Source organism: Pristis pectinata, chromosome 34 (assembly GCF_009764475.1).
Source record: "Pristis pectinata isolate sPriPec2 chromosome 34, sPriPec2.1.pri, whole genome shotgun sequence".
Taxonomy (NCBI): Eukaryota; Metazoa; Chordata; class Chondrichthyes; order Rhinopristiformes; family Pristidae; genus Pristis; species Pristis pectinata.
This window is the reverse complement of record NC_067438.1, coordinates 11,837,796-11,852,396: the sequence shown is the minus strand read 5'-3', so window position 1 is coordinate 11,852,396 and position 14,601 is coordinate 11,837,796. Positions and strand designations below refer to the sequence as shown.

At 49.7% G+C, this 14,601-nt stretch overlaps 1 protein-coding gene across 1 annotated transcript; it reads left to right on the top strand.

Annotated features, from left to right (window-relative positions):
- The first annotated feature begins 4,558 nt into the window (after positions 1-4,558).
- Positions 4,559-9,419, top strand: LOC127585881 (probable G-protein coupled receptor 139). Its single transcript, XM_052043596.1, has 2 exons — positions 4,559-4,732; positions 8,480-9,419. The coding sequence occupies exons 1-2, from the start codon at positions 4,669-4,671 to the stop codon at positions 9,379-9,381; spliced, it is 966 nt and encodes a 321-aa protein (XP_051899556.1). The 5' UTR covers positions 4,559-4,668; the 3' UTR covers positions 9,382-9,419.
- The last annotated feature ends 5,182 nt before the right edge of the window (positions 9,420-14,601 follow it).

Below are 14,601 nucleotides of genomic sequence, written 5' to 3'. Positions count from 1 at the left end.
GGATACTTCTATTTCTCAGGACATGCAGCCTCGCTGCCTTGGTGAAGCAGCCGGCATAATCAAAGACCCCACCCACCTGGGACATTCTCTCTTCTCCCCTCTTCCATCTGGTAGAAGATACAGGAGCCTGAGGGCACGTACCACCAGGCTTAAGGACAACTTCTACCCCTCTGTGGTAAGGCAATTGAACAGTTCCCTTTTACGATGAGATGGACTCTGACCTCACGATCTACCTTGTTGTGACCTTGCACCTTATTTCTCTGTAGCTGTGACACTTTAATCTGTACTGTTATTGTTTTTACCTGTACTACCTCAACGCACTCTGAACTAACCCAACATAACTGCACTGTGTAATAAATTGACCTGTACGAACGGTATGCAAGACAATTTTTTCACTGTACCTCGGTACAAGTGACAATAATAAACCAATGCCAATACCAATAAATGGAGTGATCCTGCTTGGTCTGATGTAGTACCTCCCACACCATTCATTACACAGTTAAAGTGCTTCCTTCCAGCATCTGTCTGCCTTGTCAAAACGGAACATCTGGAGCTCCTGAGGAACTGTAGGCAGAGTAGATGTGGTACCTGATGGTCAGCATGGACGTGGTGGGCCGAAGGGCCTGCTTCTGTGCTGTGTGACTCGATGACCCTGCGACTCTTAGATGATGCTCTGCCCGGCCATAACCAGCTTCCCACACCTCTGGTGGACTAACAATTGCGCGCAATCTTCTGCACACTTTCTGCATTTGTGAATCTTCTTTATGACAGATGCACCGCATCATTTACCAACTCTACAAAATAAGAAATGGGAAACGTATTTCCCATTCTCTCTGAGACTCAGACTAAGGTAACAGAAGTGGAAACATATACTGTTCCTCAATATAGTGTGACACATCTCCTGACATAACATTGGGACTGAATACACGAGGCAGTGCAGTAGACAAGGGGTCTGAGAAAGTTCACATCTCGGAAGCAGTCACCCTCGATTGTAATGAGTTCCACTGGGGAACATTGGAACAACATTCTACTCCCTGGTCTGTTGCAAAACAGTTGTTTAGCTTGTTTGTTCAGTGACTGTCCTTAATGTCATTTACTCTGTGCTGGTGAGGTTTCTCTCGGCTTTGAATGGAGTGGATCTGAACAGGGTGGTGACCAATCAACTTGAAGGAGCACAGCTCCTCGCAATGAACACGCAGCAGCCAATAATTGATCAGGTATCGGCCATTTACTGTCCCATTCTGGCAGCAGTGGGTGCTCCTGGGTCTTTCTGCCCGCTGCCCCCAACCACCTTCAACCACAGCTATGGAGTGTCTGTGCATTTTGTGTACAAAGGTTACAAGAAGTTTTATTAATGCACTACTTATGAAAATGCCACAATGCATTCCACAGGAGAATTACTAAAGGAGATATCGGGAAGATTAGCAGAAAACCTTGGAGATGTACAACAGCACTGGAGGTCACTGGAACTGCGAGGCTGCAGCTGCCCTTGCTGTGTCACTGTGCTGCTGCTTGTGTGGAGAGCGGAGTAAGGTCAATGACTTTGCCTCATTTCTAATGAAAGGGCATTAAAGTGGATCATTGAGGGTTATGGGGTACTGACACATCAGAGGATCCAGTGGCATCAGTTTATTATTGCCATGTGTACCGAGATACAGTGAAAAGCTTTTGTTTGCCTGCTGTCCAGACAGATCATGCCAGACATAATTACATCCACATCGTAGAAAGAAACCAGAATGCAGAATATAGTGTTGCAGTTCCAGGGAAAGTGCAGTGCCGTAGAAAAGGAAAGTGCAAGGGCCACGGCAAGGTAGGTTGGGAGATCAAGAGTTCAACTTTTAGCCTATGAAAGTTCTGTTCAGGAGTCTGATAACAGTTGGATAGAATTTGTCCTTGAGCCTAGTGGAACGTGCTCTCGGGCTTTTGTATCTTCTGCCCGACGGGAGGGGGGAGAAGAGAGAGAGTGAGAAGGGTGGGAGGGGTCCTTGATTATGTTGGCTGTTTTCCCGAGGCAGTGGGAAGTGTGGACAGAGTCGGCAGAGGGGAGGCTGGTGTGTGTGATGAAGTTGAAGCCAGCGTAGATCAGCCATGATCATATTGAACAGTGGGGCAGGTTTGAGGGGCCGAGTGGCCTACTCCTGCTCCAACTTTCTTGTGTTCATTGACTCTTGTTTCTCTCTCTCCTCAGACGCTGCCTGACCTGCCGAGTGTTTCTGCCCTTTTCTGAGCTGGAGTGATAGTGACTTGGACTGATAGTGAGACAGATACAGGGTTAGATCATCAAACAGCAAGGTAAACAGATTGGTTCAGAGGCAGATAGCAAGCGAAATATTAGACAGACAAATTGGAAGGCAGATAACCAGTGAAATAGACAGATAACTAAACTAACTGATGGGGAGATTGACTCAGAATGAAATAGACAGCTGGTGAGATAAATACACAGCTCGAGATATACGTTGCTCCACATCTAGAAGGACAAATAATGAGACAACTGCATAGTTGATTACATAGATCACAAGCTGGATAGATTGGTAAATAAGGCAGTGAGACAGATCGTGATAAAGACTGTTAGCACCATAGGCATGAAAAAACAGGTACATAGCTCACTAAATAGAGAGCAAAATGGACAGACAATAATGGAAATCATAAAACTGCAGATGCTGGAAATCTGAAATAAAAAAACAGAAAAAACTGGAGACTAGAAATTAGGGACCATCTATAGAAAGAGATGGGGAGCATCTTGGGGACAGTGATCATAATTCAATTCATATTGGCATAAGCATAGAAAAGGACAAAGGTGGATAATTAATTAAGGACATTGGAGAAGTTGCTGGGTTTTGGATAATTTAACTGGGTTTGTATTTAGCAAAAGTGGACAGGAAACAGCAAATCAGTGTCAGAGGACTGGGAGATGTTCAGTGAGGAGAAAATGGGAGCTGGGATCAAGTATGTTTCCAGTAAAATCCTTGGAGCAGCTCCCAATCCAACACCACATAGTTGGTGGGAGATAAATGGGATTGGGTAAGGCAACAAACAGGGAGAGCTCTGCACTGCAAGAGGACTGGAGAGGCCATGAGACACAGGGTGAAATATAGGAGAGTAAAGAAATATATTGTTGGATAAAATCAAAGAAAACCTTATGAAACAGGAACGGGGAGAGAATAGAGTGGAGACCGTCCCACTGGAGACCAACAGAGCAGTCTGTGTGTGGCGGTGGGAGACGTGTATGACTGTTCTGTGCCTGTCTTCATGGACGAATGGTGAGATGCAGGCATCGATGCGGAAGCAGACTATGGAGCATTGGGAATGATAAACATAAAGAGACATAGGATTCATTAAAGGATCCAGCATCTTCAACACTCCATAAATTTCCGGACCTGGATAACTTGTATTTCAGGTTTTAAAAAGAACATAGAATATTACAGCACAGTACAGGCCCTTCGGCCCACAATGTTGTGCTGACGTTTTATCCTGCTGTAAGATCTAATCCTTCCCCCCCACATAGCCCCCCATTTCTCTATCATTCATGTGTCTATCTAAGAGTTTCTTAAATGTCCCTAATGTATCTGCCCCCACAACCTCTGCAGGCAGTGTGTTCCATGCACCCACCACTCTCTGTGTAAAAAAACTTACCCCTGGCATCCCCCTTATATCTTCCTCCATTCACCTTAAAATTATGTCCCCTCGAGTTAGCCATTGTCACCCTGGGAAAAAGTCTCTGACTGTCCACTCGATCTATGCCTCTTATCATCTTGTACACCTCGATCAAGTCACCTCTCATCTTCTCTCCAAAGAGAAAGGCCCTAGCTCACTCAACCTATCCTCGTAAGACATGCTCTCTAATCCAGGCAACATCCTAGTAAATCTCCCCTGCACCGTCTCTAAAGCTTCCATGTCCTTCCTATAACGAGGCGACCAGAATTGAACACAATACTCCAAGTGTGGTCTGACCAGAGTTCTATAAAGCTGCAACATCACCTCGTGGCTCTTGAACTCAATACCCCAACTAATGAAGGCCAACACACCATATGCCTTCTTAACAACAGCTTCTTCCCCACTGCTGTCAGACTCCAGGACCGTCCACCCCTCTCCCATCCCCTTCCTGGTGATGCTGCCATGTTCTCCGACTCTTAATTCTCCCTCTCTCGGTTATTCCCTCATTGTCAGCACTACTTCAGACCACACGGCAACCTTTGCCCCACTGTTGTTTTGTGCACGTCACTGTATTTATTTATTACTCCCATGTAAATGTTGGTATTGGAAGTAGTTGATTATTGTCACATGTACCAAGACACAGTGAAAAGCTTTTGTATGTGTGCCATCCAGACAGATCATGCCACACGTCAGTACATCGAGCGAATGAATAGAAAAACAGAATGCAGAATGTAGTGTTGAGGCTGAAGTCACTGTTTACTCTGTGAGCTTCACGCCAGCAAGGAATTTCATTGCACCCTGGTGTATTCCACAATAAATTAATCCAAATCTGTATCACACTGTTCTCTGGGGAGTGCAGAACTCACGTTAATTACTGGCTTGTGATGGGGTGCATCTTCATGTTTGTACATTAGTTCTGGTTAATGACATGGGTGATGTCAGAGGAATAGGGTCAGGGATAAATCTGACCGTTTCCAAAGCTCTTCTTCATTCAGTGCCTCCTTTTACCAGAGAATGGGGCGGCAGGCACTTCCGATCCAGATCTTCTACCCGATTCTTGCAGTGATTGGAGTACCCGGTAAGTCATTTACATCCATTATTTCCTGCAGGGGAGCCCCGTTTAGCTGCAGAGTTGCTATCTCTGCATCTTCCCAGTAACTGGTCAGAGGCAGGGATCAAGTGGCCACCTTGTGCACCTCCTCGCCATCGGTTTCAATGGGGGAAGGAAGACGGTCGCTCCTATCCCGTTGGCCTCCACCCTACCGTAAGGGACATGGGCTTCAGCCCCAGTCGCGGGCTGTGGCTCACTGTTACTGTATGTGCTTGAGGCATAGAGTCACACAGCACAGAAACAGGCCCTTCGGCCCACCACACCAGACTATCGAATGATACAGAGACACAAGAGACCGTAAACGCTGGAATCTGGAGCAAAAAACAAACTCAGCAGGTCAGGCAGCATCTGCAGAGGGATGCGGACAGTTGACGTTTTGGGTCGGGACCCTTCATCAGTCCAGCCCCACTGAGAGGTGGGTAACGTTCTGCAGGTTAAACTGGGTGGTCTACATACACTTCTTAGATCAGACTATTCAGTTCATCCGGACTGATGAGGGGTCTTCACCTGAAACGTTGACTGTTCATTTCCCCCCACAGACACTACCTGACCCACTGAGTTCCTCCAGCAGTTTGTTCTTTGCTCTCAAATGGTATGTTGAGTTTGAATATGTTATCTGCAAATCCCATCTCAGTGGCTTGAGTAGCACCTATTGAACTTTCTCTCTCTCTGACAGAGGAGAGAGGGAGAAAGAGACAGACAGAGATATACAGAGAGAGAGAGGGAGAGAAACAGACAGACAGACAAAGAGAGAGAAAGAAGGAGAGAGAAAGAGAGATAGAGAGAGAGGGAACAAGAGACAGAGACAGAGAGAGGGAGAGAGAGACAAAGAGAGAGACAGAGGAGAGAGAGAGACACACACACATGGAGACGGTGAGGGAGAAAGAGAGAGAGAGACACACACACACACAGTGAGGGAAAGAGAGAGAGAGAGATAGACACACACAGTGAGGGAGAGAGAGACACACACACACAGACAGTGAGGGAAAGAGAGAGACACACACACAGACACAGTGAGGGAAAGAGAGACACACACACAGAGACAGTGAGGGAGAGAGAGAGACACACACACAGAGACAGTGAGGGAGAGAGAGAGACACACACAGAGACAGTGAGGGTAAGAGAGAGAGAGAGACACACACACACAGACACACACACACAGTAAGGGAGAGAAAGACACACACTCACATAGAGAGACATGAACACACACACACACACACACACACACACACACACACACAGTGAGAGAGAGAGAGAGAAAGAGAGAGAGAGCTCCATTGTTGATGTGAAGTGCCTTTATTTGTATAAATGCACAATTTCATCCCAGTTTTGATTCTGACTCATCGTTAACCCAACAGTTACTGTGAAAGGGATCGGTTGCTCCATCACCTTCATTTCAATGGACTTAGAAATGGGACTGTGTGTTGAATGGAATCAAGCCCTTAAAGCTGTGCCCTCTTGTACTTGACATTCCTACTCTGGGATAACAACTCTGAACATCTGATCTATCTCTGTCTCTCATAATTTTATAAACCTCTATCAGGTCTCCCCTCAGCCTCTGACACTAAAGTGAAAACAATCCAAGTTTATTTGACAATGCCTACACTATGTGCTCCAAGTTTTACTGTGAATGCTCCACGAAGGTAGTAGGTCGCACCCAAAGGCGAATTATGGAGTAACCATTGTGGGCAACCTGTGACGTTCATTAGACAAGGTGTGAAATCACCAGCCGGGTTCAGGGGAACTAAACGTGTTCACAATGGGAGCACCTTCACCCAGAAACGATCACTGGCGCTACCTAACCAGGGAAACAGTTGTTCTACTGCACAGTTGGGTAAATGGATCCAACGACCGGGTTTGTAAATCTACCGCAAGGGAAAACGTGTGACAGGAGAGAGACCACTGCTCTGTGCCACCTTTAACAATCATAGTCGGTTGAGTTCCCAGGGCTGTGGTAACAGTGGCCACTGTAACTTTGAGCACTAATTAATCCCTTATTCAAAATTAGCAGCAAAGGGGATGTTGGCATCTCGCCATCTTCTCTGCAGTCTCTGGCAGTGTCACCCATCACCCCATCCGCCGGGCACTGGGATGGGGGCACACTAGGCCAACACCTGGTGGTGTCAGGTGGGTGGCCAAGGGTCCTGAGGGTCTGGGGGGAGGGGGGTGGAAGGGGGTTTGGGTGGAGGAAGTTGGGGGGGTGGGGATTGTCCCTGGGCACGCTGCCAGTCCCTGTCTGGTGGGGGCAGGGGTGACGTGGAAGGCGATGGGCAGCCAGGGAGTGGCACCGGAGGGGGTGGATGGGGGCGGCTGGGGTAGAGGGGAGAGGGGGATAGGTGGATGGGGAGTGGGGGGGGGTGGCCGAGGTAGGGGGGGTGTAGAGAGCTGTGGTTGGGGGCGGGGTGGTGAGGGGGGAACGGAAGCGGAGGACGTGGTAGGTGGCAGGAAGGGGGAGGGATTCGTGATGGAGGAGGGGAGGAGGGAGCAGAGAAGGAGGGGGGACAGAGGGAGGAGGTTGGTGAATGAAGGAGGTTATGCAGAAGAAAGGGAGGGGGGATCAATGAGAGGGAAGGGGAGGGAGGAGGGAACGGGGAGGGGGAGTGCAGAAGAGGGGTAAGTGAGAGGGGAGGAGGGAGCAGAGAGGGATTAATGAGTGAATGGGTTTGTGCAGAGGAGACCAAGGGAGGGGTGAATGAGTAGGGAGGGAGGGGGGGGTGAGGGAGGTGTATGAGGAGGGACGGAGGAGGAGGGGGCTGAGGGAGGTGAATGGAGGGGAGCAGGGGCTGAGGCAGAGGTGAATGGAGGGGAGGAGGAGGGAGTCTGAGGGACGGGTGAAGGGAGGGGAGGAGGGGAACGTGAGTGAGGCGTGAATGTAGGGGAGGAGGGAATGGAAGCTGAGGGAGGGGTGAATGTAGGGGAGGAGTGAGGAGGGCAGGCTGAGGGAGGGATCTGGTGCCACTGAGCGGTGAAACGGAGGGAAGGCTTCAGGTAGATGACCTTCCGGTTGGGTTCTGACAGCCGAGGGCTCCTCACTTTCCGTCCCAGCTTCCCGACTGTGCACTCCCGTGACACCACAAAATGGCTGCCCATGAGCTCACCAAATGTTCCTCCCAACAAAATCCCGGGCCAATAACATTTGGTGCTCCGTTCAATCCCGACCTCCGGCGCTGTCTCTGTGCGTGTGTGTGGAGTTTGCACGTTCTCCCTGTGACCGTGTGAGTTTCCCCCCCCCCCCCTCCCCCAGATGCTCCTGTTCCCTCCCATGTCCCAACGACATGCGGGGTCAGTGGGTTAATTGGCCGCTGAAAATTGCTCCCCAGTGTGTGGGTGAGGGATGGAATCTTGGGGGGAGTTGACAGAAGTGTGGGGAGAGTGAAATGGGATCAGTGCAGGATCGGTGTAAATGGGTGCTTGATGGTCGGCACGGACTCAATGGGCCGAAGGGTCTGTCTCTGTGAAGCCATGACATCATGATCCCAATTTCTGAATCCTGCAAATCCAAAGACAGCGGATGCTGGAAGTTCCTGATGAAGGGTCTTTGACCTGAAACACTGACTCTGTTCCTCCCTCCACAGTCGCTGCCTGACCTGCTGAGTGTTTCCATCCTTGACCTGAAACAATGACTCTATTCCTTCCTCCACGGTCGCTGCCTGACCTGCTGAGTGTTCCCAGCATCTTCCCTCACCACCTCTCACTGTTTTACATTTCTTCCAGTCAACCTGTTGTCCTTCCTGATCCTGCTCCAAGGGAAGTGTGGTCTCTCCAAAGAGACAACCTGCTACATGATGGCCATGACAGTGGGAGATCTCATGGTGCTGGTTTTCAACGTGACAGTCAGCCAGATCGTTCGGTATCATTCCCCGGACTCGCTACTCAAGTACACTCCCGTGTGCCGGGCCAGCGCCTTCCTACAGGGCTTCAGCCTACAACTCACCTCCTGGTTCACCGTGTCTTTCACCTTTGACCGCTTTGTGGCCATTTGCTGTGGGGAGCTCAGGCTGAGATATTGCACTGAGAGGACAGCCGCTGTGGTCCTGACAGCCGTCTCCCTGATCAGCTTATTAACCAACATCCCTCTGCCTTTCCGCTACGAGCCCTGCTTCACTGTTAACCGTGTCCAGTATGGTTGCTGCACCATGGTGGGGTATCTCGCTTCACCGGTGTGGGCAGCTCACCGTTGGGTCACCACGCTCTCAACCACGTTCCTCCCCATCCCTGCCCTCTTGCTGCTGAACTCGCTGACTGCCAGGCACATCCTCGTGGCCAGCAGGGCTCGCAGAGCCCTGAGGATCAGTCGCTGCGGAGACCCCAACGGCGACCCCGAGATCAAAAGTCGGAGGACATCCATCATCCTGCTCTTTGCCATCTCGGGAAGCTTCGCCGCTATGTCGGCTCCCATCAGCGTGATCCACGCCTGGGTCGGTGTCACCGAGACCGTCACCTTTAAAGGGTCCAGCTCGCTGTATTTGGCCGTACAAATTACATTCCTGCTGAGGTGCACCGGTTCCTGCACAAACACCTGTGTTTATGCTTTGACCCAGAGCAGATTCAGAGCGCAGATGAAAGCCGTGGTGAAATCCCCCTTCGTTCCTCTTATTAAACAATTTACACAGTGACATGATCGTCACTGCCAAGTGTTTGCCTTGGTTCAATGGAACCTTGACATCTTATGGAGGAGGCACCTTACTACTCATTAGTCCATGTACAATCTTCTGCATGGGTATTCCTGTGCATGGATCCACATTTCCTTACCACACGACCCATTTTAGGCCCAGCAAGTCTACGTTATGGAGTCATAGAGTCACATAGCACAGAAACAGGCCTTCAGCCCAAGTGGAACAAGATTCCCGTCACGCGTCCCATTTGCCTGCGTTTAGCCCACATCCCTCTAAACCTTTCTTATCCATGTACCTGTGCGAGTACCTCTCAAACCTTGTTGATGTACCTGCCTCAACCACTTCCTCATTGCACATACTGACCACCCTCTGGGTGAAAAAGTTGCCCCTCAGATCCCTATTAAATCTCTCGCCTCTCATCTTAAACCTGTGCCCTCTAGTTCTTGATTCCCCAACCCTGGGAAAAAGACTGAGTGCATTCACCCTATCTGTGCCCCTCATGATTTTACACACCTCTATAAGATCACCCCTCATTGTCCTACACTCCAATGAAAAAAGTTCCAACCTGCTCAACATCCCTCCATAACTCAGTCCCTCAAGTCCAGTAATCTCAATCCCCCCCATTAAAGTCCCCTGTAACGATGAGTCGGAGTACAGGAAGGAGATGGAGAGCTTAGTGGTACGGTGTCATGACAACAACCTTTCCCTCAACATCAACAAAACAAAAGAGCTGGTCATTGACTTCAGGAAAGGGGGCGGTGTGTATGCACCTGTCCACATCAATGGTGCTGAGGTCGAGAGCATTGAGAGCTTCAAGTTCCTGGGCGTGAAGATCACCAATAGCCTGTCCTGGTCAAATCACGTAGATGCCATGGCCAAGAAAGCTCACCAGCGCCTCTACTTCCTCAGGAGGCTAAAGAAATTTGGCATGTCCCCTTTGACACTCACCAACTTCTATCGATGTACCATAGAACCATAGAACCATAGAACCATACAGCACAAAACAGGCCCTTCAGCCCACCATGTTGTGCCGTCCATCAGACCACCCTCACACTACCTAACCCCTTCCTCCCGCATATCCTTCTATCTCACGTTCCTCCATATGCCTATCCAACAAGCTCTTGAACCTGTCCAATGTATCTGCCTCCACCACCACCCCAGGCAGTGCATTCCATGCACCAACCACTCTTTGGGTGAAAAACCTCCCTCTGACATCTCCCCTGAACCTCCCACCCATAACCTTAAAGCCATGACCTCTCGTCTTGAGCATTGGTGCCCTGGGAAGGAGGCGCTGACTGTCTACTCTATCTATTCCTCTCAATATTTTATATACCTCTATCATGTCTCCTCTCATCCTCCTCCTTTCCAGTGAATAAAGCACCTTAAGCCTCTCCTCATATTCAATACTCTCCAATCCAGGCAGCATCCTGGTAAATCTCCTCTGCACCCTCTCCAATGCCTCCACATCCTTCCTATAATGAGGCGACCAGAACTGAACACAGTACTCTAAGTGTGGCCTAACTAGAGTTTTGTAAAGCTGCATCATCACCTCGCGGCTCTTAAACTCAATCCCGCGACTTATGAAAGCCAACATCCCATTGGCCTTCTTAACTGCTCTTTCCACCTGTGAGGCAACTTTCAATGAACTGTGAATATGAACCCCCAGATCCCTCTGCTCCTCCACACTGCCAAGTACCTTGCCATTCACCCAGTACTCTGCCCTGGAGTTTGTCCTTCCAAAGTGTACCACCTCACACTTCTCCGGATTGAACTCCATCTGCCACTTGTCAGCCCAGCTCTGCATCCTATCAATATCCCTCTGTAAGCTCCGACAGCCCTCCACACTATCCACAACACCGCCTATCTTAGTGTCGTCCGCAAACTTACTAACCCAGCCCTCCACCCCCTCATCTAAGTCATCTATAAATATCACAAAAAGTAGAGGTCCCAGAACCGATCCCTGCAGGACACCACTAGTCACTGCCCTCCAATCCGAGGGCACTCCTTCCACCACAACCCTCTGCTTTCTACATGCAAGCCAATTCCTAATTCACACAGCCAAGCTTCCCTGGATCCCTTGGCCTCTGACCTTCTGAAGAAGCCTACCATGAGGAACCTTATCAAACGCCTTACTAAAATCCATGTAAACCATATCCACCACACTGCCCTCATCAATCTTCCTGGTCACCTCCTCAAAGAACTCTATCAGACTTGTGAGGCAAGATCTTCCCTTCACAAAGCCATGCTGGCTGTCCCTAATCAGTCCATGATTCTGAAGGTGTTCATAAATCCTATCCCTTAGAATCCTTTCTAACAGCTTACCCACCACAGACGTGAGACTCACCGGTCTATAATTCCCTGGCCTATCCCTATTACCTTTTTTGAACAAGGGGACAACATTCGCAACCCTCCAATCCTCCAGCACCACCCCCGTAGACAACGAGGACTCAAAGATCCTTACCAGCGGTTCAGCAATCTCCTCCCTAGCCTCTCGAAGCAGCCTGGGGAAAATCCCGTCAGGCCCCGGAGATTTATCTGTCTTAATATTATTTAACAACTTCAACACATCCTCTCTCTTGATATCAACAACCTCGAGAACATTACCCCTACCAGCACTCCCTTCCGCATCATCAAGACCCCTCTCCCTGGTGAATACCGAAGAGAAGTACTCATTCAGAACTTCTCCCACTTCCGCCGCCTCCAGGCAAATTCTCCCACCTTTGTCCTTAATCGGACCTACCTTCACCCTAGCCATCCTCCTACCCTTCACGTACTTGAAAAAGGCCTTGGGATTTTCCTTAACCCTACTAGCCAAAGCCTTTTCATGTCCCCTTCTAGCTCTCCTCAGCCCTTTCTTAAGTTCCTTCCTCGCTACCCTATATTCCTCACGGGCCCTGTCTGAACCTTGCTGCTTATACCTCACGTATGCTACCTTCTTCTCCCTAACAAGTCGTTCCACCTCTCTCGTCACCCACGGTTCCTTCACCCTGTCATTCCTTCTCTGCCTCACCGGGACATATTTATTCCTAACATCCTGCATAAGATCCCTGAATATCGACCACATCCCCATGGTACATTTTCCTTCAAAAAGGACATCCCAATTTACACTCCCAAGTTCTCTCCTTATAGCCTCGTAGTTAGCCCTTCCCCAATTGAAAAACCTCTTGTCCTCTCTGCACCTGTTCCCATCCATGACAATCTTAAAGGTTATGGAGCAATGGTCACCGTCCCCCAAATGCTCACCCACCAATAGATCCTTCACCTGTCGCAGTTCATTTCCTAAAACTAGATCTAACATGGCATTCCCTCCAGTCGGCCTGTCAACATACTGCGTCAGGAATCCCTCCTGGACACACTTAACAAATTCCGTCCCATCCAAACCTTTGGCACTAAGCATGTTCCAGTCTATATTTGGGAAGTTGAAGTCTCCTATTATAACAACCCTGTTATTTCTGCTTCTCTCCAAACACTGCCTGCCAATCTGCTCCTCTATATCTCTACTGCTACCGGGGGGCCTGTAGAATACTCCTAGTAGAGTAACTGCTCCTTTCTTGTTCCTTAATTCCACCCATACGGACTCTAGAGATGATCCTTCTACAACATCCATCTTTTCCACAGCCGTAACAGTGTCCCTGACCAGTATCGCCACCCCTCCTCCTCTTCTCCCCCCTTCCCTATCCCTCTTAAAACACCGAAAACCAGGAATATTCAATATCCACTCCTCTCCTGACGTCAGCCACGTCTCAGTAATAGCCACGATATCATAGTCCCCCATACTTATCCAAGCCCTCAGTTCATCCCCCTTATTCCTGACACTTCTTGCATTTAAGTAAACACACTTCAGTCCATCTACCTTACGACTTTTATAGCCTGAATTCTGCTTCTCCTTCCCCAAAGCCTCTCTACCTGTTTGATCTAACTTTTCCCCATTCCCTTCTTCCTCTGACCTACTCCTCCGGTTCCCTTCCTCCTCACAAACTAGTTTAAACCCTCCCGAACCACCCTAGCAAATCTCGCCGCAAGGATATTGGCCCCCTTCTGGTTTGGGTGTAACCCGTCCTCTCTGTACAGGTCCCACCTTCCCGAGAAGAGATCCCAATGATCCAGAAATCTGAAACCCTCCCTCCTGCACCAGCTTCTCAGCCACTCATTTATCTGGCACCTCCTCCTATTCCTGCCTTCACTATCACGTGGCACTGGCAGCAATCCCGAGATTGCTACCCTTGAGGTCCTGTTCCTCAATTTTCTGCCTAGCTCCCTGAACTCACTCTTCAGGACCTCATCCCCCTTCCTACCTATGTCGTTGGTGCCAATATGGACCACAACTTCTGGCTGCTCTCCCTCCCACTCAAGAAGTCTGTGGACCCAATCAGTGACATCCTGGACCCTGGCACCTGGGAGGCAACATACCATCCGGGATTCATACTCACTGCCACAGAACCTCCTGTCTGTTTCCCTGACTATCGAGTCCCCTATCGCTACCGCATGTCTCTTTCCCACCCTTCCCTTCTGAGCAGCAGTACCAGTCCCAGTGCCAGAGACCTGGTAACTGCAGCTAGGCCCCTGCAGGTCATCCCCCTCAACAGCTTCCAAGGCAGAAAACTTGTTACTGAGGGGAACAGCCTCCGGGGTTCTCTGCTCTGTCTGCCTGCCTGACTTCTTCTTCCTCTTCCCTCCCCTGACAGTCACCATTCTATCTGCCTCCTGAACCTCAGATGTACCTACCCTAAGGGGGGGTGACTGTCACCTGATGCACCGTCTACATAACTCTCTCCCTCCCTTATGCTGTGCAGTGTTTGTAGCTGCGACTCCAGCTCATCAACTCTGAGCCGAAGTTCGTCCTGCCTCAAGCACTTACTGCAGATGTGGCCATCTTGGACCGCAGCAAGGTCCACGAGTTCCCACATCAAACAGCTGCAGCACACCACCATGTCCTCCATCTGACTACCTTTTTTTCCCTAGTTAGTCCCACCTACAAATCTATAATGACCAAAAGGTAAACCTTGCCTTTACCTACTTACCAGCTACTTACCCTCCTTGCCCCTTCGCGCCGAAGCCCCTTGAGCCAAAGCCCAGAACACTCTGCTGCCACTCACTCCGCTGCCCGCTCCGACGCTGCCCGGTCTATAGGCTGTTTGCTTTTTAAGCTGCCTGTGCCGCGCCTGCGCAGTCGAGCCCCCACTTGACTACTTAAAAAACTTATTAAAAAATCTAAACCTT

Excerpts from the sequence above, each read along its gene's own strand:
- LOC127585881 (XM_052043596.1), top strand. The coding sequence starts at position 4,669 with ATGGGGCGGCAGGCACTTCCGATCCAGATCTTCTACCCGATTCTTGCA. Across the intron at positions 4,733-8,479 it reads TGCAGTGATTGGAGTACCCG|TCAACCTGTTGTCCTTCCTG; the intron begins GTAAGTCATTTA and ends CATTTCTTCCAG.